Source organism: Talpa occidentalis, unplaced genomic scaffold, assembly GCF_014898055.3.
Source record: "Talpa occidentalis isolate TD23 unplaced genomic scaffold, MPIMG_talOcc4v2.1, whole genome shotgun sequence".
In the NCBI taxonomy this organism is placed as follows: Eukaryota; Metazoa; Chordata; class Mammalia; order Eulipotyphla; family Talpidae; genus Talpa; species Talpa occidentalis.
In genome coordinates this window covers 51,936,803-51,956,774 of record NW_026555331.1, presented here as the reverse complement: position 1 = coordinate 51,956,774, position 19,972 = coordinate 51,936,803, and the positions used below count along the sequence as shown (strand labels likewise).

Sequence of the window (19,972 nt, the reverse complement as noted above, 5' to 3'; positions counted from 1 at the left end):
CACACTGAAGCCTGCTTTCATTGACACTCATTCCTTTGTCATTGCCACCAATCCTTGAGGTCAGGGCACTAGACGATCTTTTTCATGTTTTCTAGACTTGGCCAGAATGATGCAATAGCTTTATAAATGATCTGTAGAGTGGGCCTCCCCTGGTGGCGCAGGCGGTTGAATGCCGCGCTGTGAAGCTGTCCGCAGCCTCTATAGCGCAGGTTCGATCCAGGCCGGCCTGCGAGGGTCCCACATGCTGAGGCAGACCTCTCCTGCCACGCCCGCTGCTCCCCTCAGCAGTGTGTTTCGTCAGTCTGCCTGTTCTGTTTCTGGCTCTGTCTCTGGTGAATCCTCCCGCGCATCTGTCTCTGGTGAATCCCCTCCCGCGCATCAGACCTGTACCCCAGTTCTTGTATAAAAATAAATCAATCTTTAAAAAAACAAATGATCTATATAGTTAAAAAAAAAAAAGCTGGTACTTTAGTTGGGGAGAAAAAAATGTATATGAATAGTTAGCATACAATAGACAACATAAAGTAATCTGCAAAGTAGGGGGTATCCCAAGAACTTTACATATACACATCTTCAACTTAAGAGCTTACATCCAGATAAATCCATCATTTGAATATATCCTCAGTTGAAAACATTGGCAACAGTACACTGTAGAGTGTGGGTTGTTTAATCTCTAGATGGTCTGGTTGGGAGCTGTACTTGCTGCTGCTGCCCAGCATCAGACTACCTGCTGCATATGGTTAATCCAGGGAAAGTTCAAAGGTCCAAATTTGAAGTGTAGTTTCTACTGACTATGTCTCACTTTCACATCATTTTAAAGTTGAAAAGTCATGTCAAACCATTGTAAGTCAGGGAAAATCTGTATTAACTTTGTCTTCCTAATAACACTGTAAGGTAAATATTGTTATTACCCTTTTTTATAGATAAGGAAAATAAGTCACAAAGAAGTTATTTTTGTTAAACTATGCTTTTAGAAAGCCTAGGTTCTCACCTAGCCCAATAAATGTTTCCCCACTTGTTTTCTTGCCCTCTACAGTCTATTCTCCATCCAGCAACAAGAGTGATTGTTTCAAAGAGTACATCAGATTAGGTCACACACATGCATAAAGTCCTCAGTGGCCTCCCATTCCACTTAGAACAGTGTTCAAATCTCTTATTGTGACCTCAAGGTATGCTGGTGTCCTTTCTTTTTCTAAAGTTACCTCTTGGACCCATGGGTATGATTTTCCCTCCATAAGTGCTGGACAGTCAACATCCCCACCAACAGAATATGACGCTTCCATTTTTTTCATATCCTCAGCAGCACTTACTTTTCTGGTCTTTCTGATGTGGGCAGTTCTCCCTGGTATGAGTTGGTATCTCATGGTGGCTTTAATTTGCATTTCCCTGATTATAAGTGACAATGAAAAATTTTTTCAAGGGCCTATTGTTCATCTGTAATTCTTTGGAGAAGTGTCTGTTTAGCTTCTCTGCCCATTATTTATTTTTTTTAATTGAGTTATAGCAATAAATGGAAGTATTCTCCTCTGAGGACTTTTCCTGCATGCTCCTGCACATGCTCAGCAAATCTTCATGTGCTGCCTGCTTCTTAAAAGCTGGTTTCAGTTTAAGCATCTTATGTCCATGCTTTTTAAGGAAGTTCATGCCCTGTCACTAATCCATATTCCTCATTCAGTTTTCTGTAAAGAATGTTTTCAACAGAATGTATCTATTCATTCAGTAATTCATTTCTTGTCTGTTTCCACCTACTCCAAGGTAAACTCCATCAGGTACAGGGACAGCCAATCCTCAGCACCTAGGATAATACCCCCACCCCTTCCACATCTCCAGGCAGCGTCTCAGCAAGTCTCTGTTGAAGAGAATAAAATGAACTGTAAATGGCCCTGTAGACATTGGGTGGGAGAAGTTCAAGAAAAGGAGCTAGCACTGTGTGCCATCATGGGAAAGAAGGCTCTGCAAAGGAGAGGTATTGGAACTGGACAAGGTTTGGGGGGACTGACAGTGGAAGAAGTCACTGACAGCCATGAGCATTTTTGAGTCAAGCAGCTCTGAGCAAAGACATGTCAAGGATGCTTGACACATGCACTATGTGGTCCTTTAAAGAGCCCACTGAAGTTTGTTCATAACAAAAAAAGATGTTGCCAGTAGAGATTGTATTTGGAAGCTATGGAATGTCAGGTAGAGAAATCTGGGCCCAGAGCTGATTTCAAAGGAGAACCTTGATACATTTTGACCAAGGAATGTCATGTTGGAAGTGATGCTTTAGAAAATTAATCTTTTGAAGACATACTCTCCATTTTGCCTCTTGCACCATTTTTCTTCTGAAACCGAAAAATCCCTTCATTACTTACCTCTGCCTCTTTCTAGAGTTTCCTCAAATGTTTTTCATTTTCAGGGTGTCTGAGCATATTCACACACTTCATTACTCAAGACACTTGGCTTTGTGTGTATATATGAAAAATGTGCAACCATGAATCTGATAGATGACTCCAACAATTAGTTGCATGTTGAAATTTTATGTTTGTATGTATGACTGTTATATTTCTAAGACAAATCTCAGGAGGAAGCAGGTAGTGCTATTTTATGGCTGTCTATAAGTGATTAGTCATATCTTACAGGTATATGTTATAGGCATTCTTTATAGATAAAGCTCTCTCTTGGGTATTTAAATAGCTAAATCTATTCTCTGCTATCCAGACACTGTGTACTGAATTCTGTTCTATAGCAGATAAATCCGAGGGAGGGTCCAGTTTATATGGTTTTGGGGAAAGGAAAGAGCTTTACCATTTATCTGTTCTTACAGTGATCAAAGAAACAGCTGCCACCCTTCTAGGTTTGTTCCCTCAAGGGCTGATAAAGCTATTATTACAGCTTCCTTTTATTGGACTAAGAATTCTAATGCAACCCAGATCCTTCTATTTCACATAACTAAGATAAAAGAAGACAATACTGACATTCAATTTGCTTACAGTACTTCACAAATCAATTTTATTAATTTAAACACAAAATTAATGAAGAAAAATTCTGTACACAATTGTGGACACAACACACCTTTATACAGTAAGGCCAAGATAAACTTTGTCTTTTCAGTCTACAGAGTATAAAAACATAAAAGGTTAAAAAATTGTCAACTTCTGGTTGCTTTGAGCCAAAAAAAAATTCAATTATAAATTTAAATAATTTGGAGAATTCACAACTAATTCTAGCAGCAACGTGAAATGGATAGAGTAGCTCTTTAGCTACTTTGGGTCAAAGCTGGTGTTTTTTCCCAATGAAATATTTAAGGAAAATTCATCCAAAGAGTTATTTCATGACAATGGAGAGCTTTTGATGAAAAGCTTATGCTATAGCAAAGGTGACAATTTTTATTTCCTAGATTTATGCTTTCCATGTAATACATACAGGTGGGGAGTAACAAGATTTTCTTGGTGGTACTGACTGGGCCATGTCCGTTGTGGGCAATGAACTTTTCTGGGATAGTGGGAGCAGGTGTGGTAGAAAAGAAAGACCATGAATATTGTTAAGTAATGCCAAGTTTTGCTGATTTCTAGATATGTGGTAAGGTCCTCTTCACCTAAACAAGAAAAGGCAGATACTATAATCTGTGCACATGAAAACTGCTAGTCTCCAATTCATGAATCATTTTATTAATAAAATATATCATCATTTTTTTTCTGTGGGAAGAAGCATTTGAATAATCATTTTTCTCCAAGGAGTTACATATAATACATTAGTGTTAAAAATGAAAAAAAGTGAGGTTGTAAGAGGACTCTTTATATTCAAATTATTTAAGACACTGCTGTGTTATTTCAACAAGTTCCTCCTAATAGCATAAAAAGACTGATAGGGAAAAAAATTTGGAGAACAAGTTCCTATTGACACTTGACATCCATGCTTTTGGTCTTGACAACATTACCTAAAAAAAAAATCCAGTATCTACATATTTATATCACGTACTTCAATAAGGCACTGCACATGCATTTGTGCACATATTGCCTCATACTTCACTATCAAGGTATTGCTACCTTTCAATATCATTTCCCAAAACAATATGTAAAAGAATCATCCATTATTACAAATTTACACCAAAAATTCTTTCTGTACATGATTGTCTCAGTGATGTACATATTATACGTTTAAATTAGACATACTTTAAACTACTTTGCAATGTGCTAAAATTCAAAGTACTTGCTGTGTCTTGAGGCAAAGGCCATTAATTGCTTATTATGCCATTGTCTTTATTTGATGTCAAAAAGTCTATTTGAATGAATTATACCTCAATAAAGCTGTTTTTCTTTAAGTCTGTTCATAAATAAGTAGAGATGTAGAGATTACCCTGGGTATGAGACACCATAAAGTAAACCTTCTTACAAGAAAATTCCCCCACTGGTATTCAGGAAACATATTTCAGTCTCTGTTGTGCAATCAAGTTTACTGTATTGGAGAAGATGTTTATGTCACATTGACGATGCTAAAAACTTAAGTGTTTGCAGGTCCTTTCATCACAGGTTTGAACCATGTAGTAAATGTGGCAAAGACACATTACACTGTGCTAGAACATTCTCATGGCTTATTTTTCATTTGATTCACAGTACTAGAGTCAACAGCTGTTCTGAGAAAAAGATGCGGTCCTTCATTTACCACAAGGGCAGAGGTGAAGACCCACAGCAGCTGCGCGTCGTCACTATATTGAAATCGCTAAGTTCTGTAGTCCGGTGCTGACACAAGACTCAGACCTGCTGGATTTATCCCTGATTACAGGGCAGTTATGCAGTTTCAAAGTGCTATGTGGCTGTTACAGGTACTCCAGTTCCAAGGCGTGATGTAGGGCCATGAGGTCCGAGTGACTGGAGATCCTCCAGAAGGGCATGGCGTGCTGCAAAAGGAGCAGACACAGGTGAGGACAGGTAATGCTGTGGCACCAGCCTTACTCAGGCTTTTGAAATCTACTACCATGCTCACTCCCTTCTTGCAACATTGGGAAGTCTGGGCAGTTAAGATCTCAACACCACCTATCTTTGAAACAAAAATTCACTTTCTTCCTTAAGAATACTACACTGTATTTAAAAACGTAAAGTGAAGTCTTGCTTTTTTTTTTTTTTTAAAGATTTATTATTTATTTATTTGTTTGTTTGTTTATACATACAAGCACTGGGTACAGTCAGAAGTGCGGGAAGGTGAGAGAATTCACCAGAGCCGGGAGCAGAGCAGGCAGAAGGACCGAAGTACACTGCTGAGGGGAGCAGTGGGTGGCAGGAGAGGTCTGCGCGCCATGTGGGACCCTCCTTTGGTGGCCAGGGAGCAGCCGGGGATTGAACTGGTGCTGCAGAGGCTGCGGGCAGCTTCGCAACCCAGCGCTCAACCGCTGCGCCACCGGGGAGGCCCGTGAAGTCTTGCTTTTAAGAAGGTGATGGATTTTTCTTAACAATGCATCTATACTGTGACTTGAATGCAATTCCAAACTTAAACAGTTGCCTTTCAAAATATGTATGCAATAATGCTGAAGGTTAAAGTTTTCCTTAGTTGATACTAGTTTGCATTTTTCAGAACTTAATTTTGCTCATGTATGAAACAAAATATTTTTCACTCATACTAAGCATTCTTTGATCTTAAAATAACTCGTTTTAACAATTTTAATTTTTAAATGTACCTCTAGGGTGCATTTCTTTTTTATGCATACAAGAGCTAGGGTACAGGCCAGAGGTTGGGGGTGGGGTTGAGAGGATTCACCAGAGACAGAGTGGGGAACACAGCAGGCAGAATGACCGAAGTACACTGCTGAGGGGAGCAGCTGGCGAGTCAGCAGAGGTTTGCTGAGCCATGTGGGTAGCTCCCTGGCCGGCTGGGGATCGAACTCATGCTGCAGAGGTTGTAGATTGCTTCACAGTGTGATGCTTAACTCCTTGCACCACCAGGGAGTTCCCCTACAGTGCATTTCTTTTTGTAATTGTCTAAGGACTCAATCTAAAAACCTAATTTAGAATTAGGGGATGTTTGTGAAATATCTGAACTAATCAGACAAGAAAAACAGGAAAACGTTACCTCATCCATGACAAAACTTTCATTGCTCAAAAGCACTAAAGTACTTATGCATCAGTAAAATCTTTTTCTTAAAAGAATCTTCATCTCTCAAGGAATAAAAGTAATTTTGGTTTATTTGGATTAGCTGTAGGTAACATGAATGCTACTATTTTGCTATAGATCACATAGCTGACTGTATTGGGGATGCACATTATTACTATATTCACAGCACCTTTGCTGCAAGTAATCTAAATGCATATACCATTGTCCAAACTCAAATGGCTTCTATAGTGTTATGGAATATGTCTATCTTTGTTATCCTTCAGTAACAAGATAGTCCAGAACTAGAGATTTCATTTTAAGTGTTTATAAGGTTGAGTCACTGGCAATTTTACACTAGAAGAAAGGGTTTTACTATTTTGTACTCACTCATGAATGTTTTCACTTTGCAGGCATGGTGTCTAATATGTCCCTGGCCTACCTTCTCAGTCTGTGGGTGAGTAGCAGAAATGCATAACAATCACAACTATGTATTATAATAGGAGGGTGAGGAGTGAATTCTCTTTGAGTGAGGAACTGCATAAAAAGAGGAGGTCATAATTTAGTGAGGTATGAAAGAATGACCACTCAAATGAGCAGTCTCATGGCAGTGGTTTTGTTTTGGGGCGAGAGGATCAAGGAGAAACTCATTGAAAAGATACTGGTTGTGTGTGAGAGACAAGGCTGATGACAAATGATACAGGGCCTGCTAAAGAGTTTATTAATAATAATGATAGTTATGGTTTATTGAACATTATGTCAGAAACTATCAGTTAAGCCACTATAACTTCAGAGATAGGTGTTATCGCTAATTTGTTGGTGAAAACATTAAGGTTAGCGAGTGGAGAGAGAAGGTCAGATGTAAAGCTCATGTGCTATAATGCTTCCTAATTGTTCAAGGCTTTTTCATTCAGCAATGTAAATTATTAGCACCATGTCACAAAGCTTAAAACACTCACATGATCCCTTCCAAGCAGAAAGCTTTTCTTGTTAGAATAGAAATGGTTTAGTAAAACAGTCATAAAATATAAAACTTCATAAAGAAGTACAAATCACGTCTAATCCTACTATCTCAATGCCATCCACAAGTTTCCATATTTCATGTATGTATCATTCAGCATCCTGATTGAGTCCATTTTGGACACATCTTCTTACCTAAATCATTTTAGAAGATTTTGAATGTTAATTATTTTATATTTAAGCACCTACTTGTATGTTTTCTCTAATTTGCCAGAGATTCATTACTCTTCCCCAAAGTTGCTTTTCATGAACTGAATAAAGGGAGCTGGAAGTTCTATTGAGAATGCAGAAGGGTCCTCAGCTAGCTATCCAGAAACTTTCAGCACAATTCCCATATATAGGTTTAGTTCACTTCTTTTGCATACTGATTATCTTAAGTTAGACATGTTTTCTTACAGACAACAAGCTATTCATACACAATCAGTAGCATGTATTATAGAATGCAGTCAAAGAGGGAATTCAAAAATCCAATTTGTTGTTGCATAGTTTGGGTATAAATTGTACATTAATTCCATAGTAAACGAAGGACTAATGCAATGACTGTGTCTGTCTTTACAGGTGTAGGCACTGATGACAGACTAGAGCACATTTAAGCTGTTTGACTTTTAAATGATATTCAAAATACATTATGGAAAGGTGAGATTTTTCCATAAGGAACTCTGAACTAATGGTTTTAGTCTTCCTGTAGAGTATTAATAAGAACCACATGGTCAAGCATCACACTGAAACAAGTTAAAATGATAAAACATATTATAGACAATTCATCATTTGCCAAATGCCCTACAATTACTGACACACCTTAGGTGTCACACTCCTAAACAAGGATAGCAACCACCCCATGTTTGTAACATGAAGGATAATGATCTCTAATGTGAGCAGTAGTTATATTCTCACACACGCAAATCCGTGGGCTTCTCTAAGAAATATGTTTACTATTAACCTACGTAAGACTAGGGCGCTCAAGCTCATGTTAAATAATTATTACAAAATGGTATCTTCCCTAACTAGGTACAGATTGATGGAAATATTTTATGTATCTAGAAGAGCTTTACAGGACAATTAGGTGCATATTAAACAATTCATTTCCTCTATCAGTGTTTGCATAGAACAAATATCTCCTATATGAAGTCAGAGAAAACTGAGAGGAAAAGAGAAAAAAAGCAGGTGCTAGAAAGTGAAGATCTGGGTTATTACTCTCAACTCTGGCATTAGTCATGTGTCTTTGAATTATGATTCAGTTTCCCTAGAACCCCATTTTTTTCTGTACAATGCGAATTTAGGGTAATTGACTAAGGGATGGATCTCGGTTTTAAAAAGTTCAGCTTCAGGATAGTAACGTGACTGCTATTAAAATAGCCTATTATCTGTACAACACTGACCAACAGCGGATACGTACACAACATGCCTCCACTACCAAGAATTAGCAGGTAAGTCTGCTAAAATCATAGCATTGCAATATAAGGTAGTATGGAATTAAGAATCAAAATTACCTAACCATGTAAGAAAAAGGAACACAAGGCATAAGAATTGTAAAACTGTCTCTATGACATGGTTTTTCATGGAGAAAATCCTTAAGACTCCACCCCAAATAACTTTGAATCAACAAATTCCATAAAGTTGCAGAACACAAAATACACATCAGTAGCATTGCTCTAGATGCTAATACTGAATTAGCTATGGGGAAAAATCCCATTCACAATACCTGGAAGCAAATTTAGCCAGGGAATTCAAGGATTGCTATAGTAAAAACTAAAGACACTAATGAAAAAAATTGAGAGAAGTGCATATTGTTAAAGTGTCCATACTGCTCAGTACCATCTATAGAGTCAATGTAATCTCTATCAAGATTCTAATGACAATTTTTTGCAAAAGCAGAAAAAAGCAATCCTGAAATTTATATGAAACACAAGACATGGAATAGGCAAAGCGATCCTGAGAAAGAACAAAGAGGAGAGCCTCACACATTCTGATTTTAGGCTATATTATAAACATAATTCACTACACTTAAGTCTTGTATTTTGATAACACTTAAAATTTGCTATATTTCAAATCCTATCCTTCTAATAAAACTGTATATTATATAACAAGGATACATTTTACATCTGTACCAACATAGCAGGTATTGGGAGTTGGTCCCACTCAGGAGCTTATTCTTCCAGATGACCATTAGATTAATCTGGATAAAAACAGATACTGAGCAAAGTTATAGATGAAAATCTTGGAACACACTTAAGCATCAGTTTGGTACAATGTGTTCAAATGTCATGAAAACCATGCTTCTTACTGAAAAAATGTAGTTTTCCATTGCAGCAAGTCTGAACTGTTACATGATTCCTGAGTGCTGGAAATGAACAATCCCCTGTTAGATTACAAGTGAAAGAAAACCACTATCTAGAATCTCTACAAATTTCCATATGAAGATGGAAGAAACCACTAGCGTAAGTAGGAGGTGGAGCAAATCAATAAATAAAGAATGCTAACTTAAAAATTGAGATAATTGACATTGGGCTAACCATAGTAATGTATAATTCACAAAGATGGACTTTATAATCCCCAAGCTTTATATCACAATAAAACAAAGAAAATGATGAATTGAGAGAAGATGTAAGCTGGAGAGGGTAAGTTGGGTCTATACTGAAATTGAAGAATGGGCAAAGTAGATGAAAATGATGGGACTCCCAGTCACAAGGTGGACACAGAGTATTTAGTGTAACATTGATGTGTCCATGATAAAAACTAATAAGTAACATTTAGGTGGACTATTCATGGGCAAATGTATCTGTGGGATAAAATCCTAGAAATGTAATATCTAGGATGAAGATTATATACATATGTTTTTGGACTATTTTTAATGATTTAGTAAATTTCAATTTAATCCAAGTATAGAGGTGGAAGCACTGTATCCAAGGAGGAGATATACTCAGCAATTTGGGGTGGCAGTAAGGATGGACTGGAGATGGGGCTGGCTGGTAGTGAGAAATTGGGCAGAGGGACTGTAGAAATGGAGTGGGTGTGAAATATATTGTGGAGGTAGAGAACAAGAAATAAATTTGAGTGGATGAACTGGTTTGAATTCATTTTCTGATAATAGGTTATTCAGATAAGATGTCAGAGGATACATGATGGAATATCTCCACTTAGGTAACAGGAGCTGTCGGACTAAAAACAGCCCAAATCTTATCAGAAATATTAGCTGAAACTGATGGGCATATACTGAGAAGTTGGTACCAAGACCTAGTGCCTAAATTTCAGTAAAAAGTATTTTTGGAGCATTAGAGCCAAAAGTCCCCCCACGGGAAAATAATGTACATTTTTCCTGCTCTTCATGTGCACATTTAAATTTCTCTGGCCCCACCTTTCCTTCTTACCTGGTATTTTGCATTTATCCCTTCTGCTTATACAGAAAGTCAATAATACAAAAAAAAAAAAAACTAGGTGCATGGGGCCTTATACAAGTAAATCAAATTTTACAAAGTTATTGACATGTATTAATGTTTCAAAAACACCACCATATAATCTTTGTCTAGGTGTTACACTTGCAGAGTTTATCCTAAAGATACACTTGCCCCTTCATGAACCACATAAAGATCATTCAGTGCAGAACTAAAATAACGGAAACCACTTAAATCTCAGTCTCAGGCAACTTGTTAAATTATAGCACATCTACATTTTAAAAGAATTGGATTCAGTAAAGTGGCAGGATACAAAATCAACACGCAAAAGTCAGTAGCCTTCCTATATACAAACAATAAATCTGAAGAAGAAGAAATCAAAAAAAAACCATCCCTTTTCTTATTGAAACAAAAAAAATCAAGTATTTGGGAATAAATCTAACAAAAGAGGTAAAGGACCTATACAAAGAAAACTATAAAACACTGTTAAAAGAAATAGAAGAAGACACAAAGAAATGGAAAGACATCCCCTGCTCATGGATTGGGAGAATAAACATTATTAAAATGGCCATCCTACCAAAAGCAATATACAGATTCAATGCTATTCCAATCAAAATTTCAATGTCATTCTTCAAAGAAATAGAACAATTATTGATGAAATTCATATGGAATCACAAAAAACCCCGAATAGCCAAAGCTCTCCTGAAAAAAAAAGAAGGGAATGGAGGCATCACACTCCCAGACTTCAAACTCTACTACAAAGCCACAATCATCAAAACTGCATGGTATTGGAACAAGAACAGACATACAGACCAATGGAATCGAATAGAAAATCCAGAAATAAACCCACAGATTTATGGTCAACTAATCTTTGACAAAGGAGCAAAGACTATGCATTGGAGCAAAGAAAGTTTGTTCAATAAATGGTGCTGGGAAAACTGGGTCGCTACATGCAAAAGAATGAAGCTTGACCACTACCTCACACCATATACAAAAATCAACTCAAAATGGATTAAAGAACTAGACATAAGACCTGAAACCATAAAATACATAGAAGGAAATATAGGCGAAACACTACGGGATTTGCACATCAAAGACATCTTTACAGACACATCACCCAAAGCAGTGATAGTGAAGGCAAAGATAAACAGCTGGGACTACATCAAATTAAAGAGCTTCTGCACAGCAAAAGAGACAATAACAAAAACAAAGAGAAACCCCACCGACTGGGAGAACATTTTTGCACACAACACTAATGATAAAGGACTGATCACAAAAATCTGCAAAGAGCTGATGAGACTCAACAACATCAAAGAAAATAATCCAGTCAAAAAATGGACAGAGGAACTAAAAAGAAACTTCTCTGAAGAGGAAATGCGAATGGCCAACAGGCATATGAAAAAATGTTCAACATCACTTGCAATCAGGGAAATGCAAATCAAAACTACCATGAGATACCATCTTACACCAGTGAGAATGGCACATATTAAAAAAACTAGCAACAACAAATGTTGGCGAGGTTGTGGAGAAAAAGGAACTCTTCTGCACTGTTGGTGGGAGTGCAAACTGGTCCAACCACTATGGAGAGCTGTGTGGAGATTTCTGGACCTACTAAAAATAGAGCTTCCACAGGATCCAGCAATTCCACTCCTAGGTATTTACCCAAAGAACACCTGCACCCCTATGTTTATAGCAGCACTGTTTACAATAGCTAAGCTTTGGAAACAGCCCAAATGCCCAAAAATAGATGACTGGATCAAGAAGATGTGGTACATATATACCATGGAATATTACTCAGCATTCAAAAAAGATAAACACATGCAATTTGCAGCAACATGGATGACGCTGGAAGGGATCATGCTCAGTGAAATAAGCCAAAAAGAAAAAGAAAAATACCGGATGGTCTCACTCATAGCAGGGATCTAGAAAACTTAAATAAGGGACCAGGAAAATGAATAACTATAAGAAAGTGAAAATCAAAATCAACAAAAACTATGAACCAGAGACACTTTTTGGGGGGTGGGGGCGGGTGGGGAGGGATTGGGGTCAGAATGGGGGGATTGCAATTGTATGGGGAATATAAAAATTTATTAATTAAAAAAAAATAAAAAAATAAAAGAATTGGAGACACAAAGTTCTGTGTATTTAGATAGAAAAACTGCCAGGATAGATTAAGTAAAAAAAGTCAATACAGAAAAAGTAGTTCCCAAAAGAACATATCTTTGTTTTCACATATATATACTATCTCTAGAAACACTGCATATGAGGGTTAACTGCTTTGCAAGTTGTAAATTACCTATCTCCCAAGGCTGTTTTCTTGACAATTCATTATGAAACAATGCATTGCATTGCTTTTATTTATGTTTCCCTTCTGGACAGAAGTGAATTCTTTAAAGATGAAGATGACTCCAAGATCTGGCATACAGAATGTTATGGCTACAGAATAAAATTTAGTGCACTTGCTGCTAATCCTTATGTGTCATGTAAGTAAAATCAAAAGGAAAAACTTGCATTAAAAATGTTATTTTTCTAAACTTAGGGAGATGTAAATCAAAACCACCTCATACTTTTGAGAATGATCTATATAAAAAAAGACCAGAAACAAGTGTTGGTGAGGATATAGTAGAAAAGGAACCCTCCTACACTGCTGATGGGAACAAACTGGTCCAGCCCTGTAGAAAACAGTATGGAAGTTTCTTAATATTAAAAATAGATTTATCATACAACCCAGCAATTCCATTCCAAAGAATACAAAAACACTACTTTGACAGAGTTTTTGCACTTCTATGTTCATTGCAGGATGATTTACAGTAGCCAAGTTATAGAAACAACCTAACTGGCCAAGGACAGATGAGTGAATAAAGATAGGTATGTATACACACACTGGAATACTCAGTTATAAAAAAGATAAAATCGTGACAACATGGATGGTACTGGAGAGACTTAGGATAAGTGTAATAAGTCAGGAGAAAGACAAAATACCAGATAGCATCACTTATATGTGTAGAGTATAAAGGAACAGACAAAACAATGCCCCTAGAAATGGCTATCGGAAAGGGAAGAGTATGGTGTGGTAACATATTTATAAAGGTGCAAACCTTAGGTTATATTACAGAGTTCTAAACCAAAGTTACCTCAACAAAAAATACTTTTTTAAAAAAAGGTAGCTCTTATTTTTCTCTTGCATAACCTTAGAACTGAGAATTATTAATCATGTTGTCAGTGAACAGCCTGGAGTTCTGCAAGAGTATACATTTAAAATAGATACTTTTTGATGGTCTTTATATAGAATGGATGCTTGCCACCCATCCCCCATGCTAATCATGAGGCTGTTATTTTAGGAAGTTCTCTGAACACTAAATTTAAGAAATCAAAACTGCTGTCAGTGCAGCAGACCTTTCCTATCTCAGCTGTTGCTTTAATGTATTTCAATAAATCTGCCTTTTGTTTTTTTAAAAAAACTGCTGTCAGTGTGCAGAGCCAATTACTTACATTTTAATTTTTATCATACATAGACCTAGCCATTTTTTACGAGTTTGAATAAAATTAGGGCAACAGAATTGTGAAAAAAAGAAAACCTAGCAGATTTTGACAACAAAAGATATATATCAAAGCTATCAGTTGATAGATGGCTTATCTCAATTTCCTCATCAGAGTCTTTTTAGGAACAAAGAGGTGATCACAGAACACTCTTGGAATAGATCTTTTTAGAATAATGTTCTTTTTAGAAAAAGAATTTATAACTTTTTTCTCTTTGAAGGGAATTTTTTTAATGATATAAATGATAGAATAGATAAATTTACTGATGAAAGCCTTGGGAGTACACTACAGAGAGAACAAAGACAACAGGCAACTGGCAGAATACTTACTGGTTTTCATTTCTTGGCTTAAAATAAGTAATTTTCTCTAGCAAGAGAACATTATTTAGGGAGATGAAAGACATTTTTACAGGGATAGAAGAGAGTGTTATCCAAGATTTTTAAATGGACAGAAGAAACAGATACAAACTAACACCTTAAAATTGATTTTGAAGGATGAAAATACTTCATTTTGCAAAATATTTCAGTGCTTAAACTTCTATAAATACATTGGTTCCATATCAATCATACTTAACCAAAAATGCTCATGAACTAAATTATATCAGAATGACTTTTTTTTTTTAATTTTAAGAGGATATTTATATTTACCTCCACCTACTAAGAGGGAACAAGCCAGTGAACACTTTAAAAAATTGGCATGAAAATTCCTTTTTGCAAAGCATAGTTAAGTAAGGCTTATAATTTGAAGGAACTTTGGGCTCAAACCCTAGTTTAGCAACTTTCTTATTCACCTCCCTACAAAATGAGTGTAAGGATTCTTATAGAATTCTTGATACTCCTAATTAAGATTATTAATCAAAAATGACCATTTTAGCTCATATTTATATTTTTAGTTTTTAAAATGGGATACTGCTGAGTAGTGTTTTCTAAGTTAAATAGTTATTTCTATGCAGAACTCCACTTTTATATTCATATCTACCATAAATATTAGATCCTTATCTCTTATGCACAGAGTACTGTTATTTAAATACTAGGTAATCCAAAAAGGCTAGACAGAATAGAAGAAAGGAATGGTCAAACAAAAGGCGCTGAATAGCCAGTCATCTTGAGAAAGAATAAAGCTGGAGTCAGCAGGTTTCCTGATTTCAAACTATAAAATCATAGTAATCAAAACAGTATGGTACTGGAATAAAAACAGTTATATAGATCAATAGAAAAGAATAAGAATAATTTACCAGACATGGATGGTAAATCAGTTCACGACAGAGGAGGCAAGAATATACACTGGGAAAAGGACAGTGTCTTCAATAAAGAGAAAACTAAAAAAGCTGAACAGTAGCAATGAGAAGAATGACCAGGACTGCTGTTTTACACCATATACAAAAAATGAGTTAAAGACTTGAACGTATAACCTGAAACACAGAACTTGTAAGCAGCAAGGCTAAAATTCAAACCCAGGTTGTCTGGCTCAAGAATCTAAGCTTTTAACCATAAAAGTTTCTTTATTTAAAGTGAGCACTACTGTAATTGCAGTACTAAAAACAGGAAATAGAGAAGGTGGCACATGAAGTGGTTGCCGAAAAATGATTTAAGACAGTGACAGTAGGGTGTTGGGGAGAGGACCATTGCAACAGCAGAGAGGAAGTGCAGTGCCCCACTGAAGGAAGGTAAGCAGAAGGATGTTACTGCAATGTAGAGGGCAGAAATGAGAAAGAGGAGAAAGGTTATTACCAGACTCTGAAAACCCTGAATGCCAGGCTAAGGAATGCTGTTTCCTCCTCCAATAAAATGCATTATTGAAATTTCCCCGACTTCATTCTCTTACAGGCCGAGTTCTTTGTCCCTACTCTGTGCTCCTATTGTACCTGTTTATCTGTGTACTAGTATTCGTACTATGATGCCTCACAGACTTCCTGAAGAGCAGGGTTATCCACTGTTTTATATGCTCAGTAGTCTAGTATTTAATAACTTAGTACTGCAAACAAATATGTTAGATATGTGTATGAGGATCATCACAAATAAATTTGGATTATAGAAAAAATGAGGGATGCAAAGGAATCAAAGAGTAGTGGGCAAATGGGGCATCAAAGCACCAATAGTTAAGTCTGCTCCTTTTCCCCTTTGCAAGTATCCCCAAGGGGCGAGGCATCCACCTCAGGATAAGGCATCTACTCTATGGCAGCAAATAGTTTTCATCTTGCAAGCTAGTTTTGACCAACTGGTAGAATTCTGAAATGTTTGCAAGGCTCTCAGGCTGCATCCAGGCTCAAATAAGGCAGTTACCTGGCGATGTCTGCCACGGGCATGGAAAAGGGCACCCTGACAAGAGCTTGGCATTGTGTTACCTCTGCCTACATCATGGCTGCAGCATCGAGCTGCCTTTTCTGCCCCCAAACATTATGGTATGAGGACCAGCTATCCTTGTGCCTTGAGTGTGCTACTCTTCAGAAATCATATTTAATTTTCTGTTCTGTTTCAATGATTACAATTCTGAACACATTCAGGATCTGTTTTAGAGAAATGTAACTTCTTTAAATGATGTAGTTATGCGAATTCTGAGAGCTATGGAAAATAAAATGTCACCAGGCGCACCGTGGCGGGGAACTCACCTTTTTTGCACCTTGTTCTTCTTCAACACCATCTCCTATAACAACATATACCACTTTTCTTCCAAACCTTTGGATTATCCTTTCAAAACAGCTTTCCTTTCCTAATAAACAAAAATAAATTATAAAAAAATGTAATGTTTGGATAACTACTATGACACCTTAACTTTTTATATAAAACACTCCATGCTTCTGATTAAACTATCCTACATGAGCAAACTGGGAGGGTACTTTTACACAGGATATTTGGGCATCATGTGGAACAGCACAATAAACCAAAAATTGTAAATTAACCGTGTGGTGTTCTTTCCCTTGGGAAAGATGGATTTTAATGATCTTTTGCCAAGAACTCGTTTTAATAAAAGATTGAGTCACTAACAGTATAGCATGGGATTGGGGGGAGTATGGTATTGCAGTAGTACCTTCTTTCCTATTACAAACTAAGATTAAACAAAGGTATGCAATTCTGGCAACATATTTTAACTTGATTTTTAAAATGTTCCTTCATATATCCAACTCTGAAGATAATATCTAATCCAGAGGCTATTGAGAAGGTTGGGAAAAATGGATTGGCTTTGTTATAGCAAGAGAAATCAAAACATTGGAATTCGTTTATCCCTTCATTTTCAAGTTGAGATTATTTGCATTAAAGACTCCCCCGCCCCCACCCCAGGCCTAGTGCGTTTGCCTGAAATTCTCTTGTAGAACTGTTTTGAAATAACTGTCTGGTAATCTGGGGGCACCACAGACAGGTCATGCCTGCCTTACCCAGGTAGCTAATGTTCAATAAAGCACTTTACTGGAGGAAAAAATGGGAGAAAGGTAACAGAATACCTTTATCTGTCTATTATCTTTCCCATGTCAAGACTTAGTTTGAGCTCCAGTGGCGGCTGGAGTACATCCCTGCAGTTAATGCAGCTATTGTTGCTTCCAAGTCCCACACTGCCAATAGGGTCATTTTAATGGACAATGGGAAAGTTTATAGTTTTCAAATGTAAATGACTGAGCAGAGCCTGCACCTCTTTCAAATAAGGATCAGATATACACACGAACAAATTGCTTGTTTGCTTAAACAAATGTCTCCTTTTTATTTGTATTTTGCACTGAAATCTCTAGTTTGCATCTGACAGAAGGAAATAGGGCCCGCCTTATTGAAAGGATGTAATTTCAATGCTGCTTTAGTTGCCCACTAAACTGTGAAATATTAAATCACTTTAAGAAACACATACTTACGGGTGTGAATGTGGTGTGGTAACATACATCTGAAGAGGTGTGAACCAATATCCCCAAATCATACGTAGTAGTATAACCAACTTACCTCAGTAAAATAGTTTTTTAAAAAAAAGTACAAAATATAGCTTTAACTACAAATAATAGCCAAAAACTGAGATGTCATAAAATTTTAATTTTTCCTCCTCAGAGGGAATTTTTTATGGGTTTTTGCAAAGTTTCCTTTTTGTGGGAAAAGGAAAATAAACTCAGTGTTATTTAAAGGTGAAGCTATGGTGGACCAAAACAATTATTGCTTATATACTATCTACTATAGGCTTCATTGTGATTTTTGGGTCACCTAGACATTTTCCACCATAAAGATTGAGAATCAAAGCTGGCTTTTAAAAGTTGGTTTGAGGTCTTATGTAAGTGTTCATTTTGATGAATCCATTTTGTCTGAAAAAACATCACAGCTCTACTGAATGAGAGAGCAGTCATAATTTCCTGTAACTTTGCCATTTGCCTACAAGAAAAATTTCTGGGTTTTCTGCATTGATCCCCAAATTGCCTCTCATCTGATGGCAAAATTAGCAATAATTACAGGAGTTTTAATGTCCAATTATTAAAAGCTAGCATAGAAAAGTGATTCTATCACTGGTTTTGAGACAAGTTCTATCACCATAAATTTTCCTAGTCCTAATTCTCATTTTGTATTGTCAAAAATTCTATCATTACACATTTTTCATAATCCTAATTTATATTCTGTATTTAAAATATTGAAGCTTAAATATCACAAGCGAAATACCCATAAAATACTTAATACTTGATGATGATTGTAATTTCCCATTATACTAATATTTGCAAATTATTTGGCATTAAATTTCAATGTGCATGACATTTAATACACTATTTGTTCTTTCCTTCAGGGAAGTTAAGTTCTCCCTACTGTTTATTATATTACTATATTTCTCTTTGGAAATTATTCTGAATTTTATGTGCTGATAAGCTTTTATTGTTTACAAAACACAATTGATTCTACTTCATTGATATAGCTAGGATAAACACCTGGCAATGTAAATTAGATAGCTATTTTTATGGAACATCAAACTACGAAGAATTCTGTTTGGTACATTCTAAGCAGTTTTCAACATTCTGTTACTGGCTCTTATGAGCTATCAGTCATCCTAAAAGTCTAGGTATTTCTAACTCAATATATCCCCTAAGCTCTTCAAATTCAACATTGTTAAGATCAAGCCCTTTTTTCCCCCATTAAACCTGATTTCTCATCAGTGAACAGTGTTACTATTGACCCAGTTGCCTAGAAGCAACCTGTTAGCATTCTTCAGAAAAAAGTCATTTCATTCAACAAACATCTGTGCACTTGCTATGTGTTGGCTACTTTAACCACAACACTGAGCAGTGCAGACTCAGCTATCAAGGTTATTACAATTTGGTAGGTAAGTGAGACTGTGAGCAATTATACAAGTTAAATTGTCTAGCAATAATTTAACAAGTGCGTTGAGGAAGAAGTATCATCGGATGAAGCACATCAGATGAAAAGTTAGCCCTATAGGTAGTCCATCCCTGCCCCTTTTCTTTACATGGAGATGAGTAGCCACATACAATCTTTCCACCAGGCAGTTTACTCATCCTCCTTCCCCAGGACTCATTGATATGACATTCACCTCACCAGAATAATATAAAAGGCATTTATGATAAGGCCCAAGTCTGCCTTTCCAGCTTCAGCTGCACACTAGCCACCCAGTACCACTTAAAAATCCCACAGCAAGCAATGAACACATTTTAATTTCTCTGAATCTTCTCTCATTAGCCCACCTGCCTAGGAAAATCTTATTTACCCTACTACACCCAGCTCAAATGTAGTTTCTTCTCTTCAGTTTACATTGACACTTGCCCTCTGCCTCATCCTGGATGGGAGTAAATGTTACCCCCTTGAAGGGACTTAGCTGTGGACTCCCTAGGTTGGAAAGGCCATTGTAATCAAAGCTTCATTTGGCCCTTTTTTTCACTAGCTATTAACTTGCACAACTAAGTTCTCTAAGATTTAGTTTTCTTATTTACAAAATGGTTAAGTTGTAAAGGTTGACTAAAATGTGTAAAATACTTAGTATGGTTCAGAGAA

The 19,972-nt window shown here is 36.6% G+C and overlaps 1 protein-coding gene across 1 annotated transcript in view; it reads right to left on the bottom strand.

The window, feature by feature from the left end:
- Nucleotides 1–3,734: 3,734 nt before the first annotated feature.
- EYA1 (EYA transcriptional coactivator and phosphatase 1) overlaps nt 3,735–19,972 on the bottom strand; it is a 302,855-nt gene continuing 286,617 nt past the window's right edge. Inside the window, exons 15-16 of the mRNA XM_054691910.1 lie at nt 16,621–16,721; nt 3,735–4,876 (exon numbers count right to left, since the gene is read on the bottom strand). Coding sequence (XP_054547885.1) covers nt 4,796–4,876; nt 16,621–16,721 — 182 coding nt within the window. The 3' untranslated portion in view covers nt 3,735–4,795. The remainder of the gene's footprint in view (nt 4,877–16,620; nt 16,722–19,972) is intronic.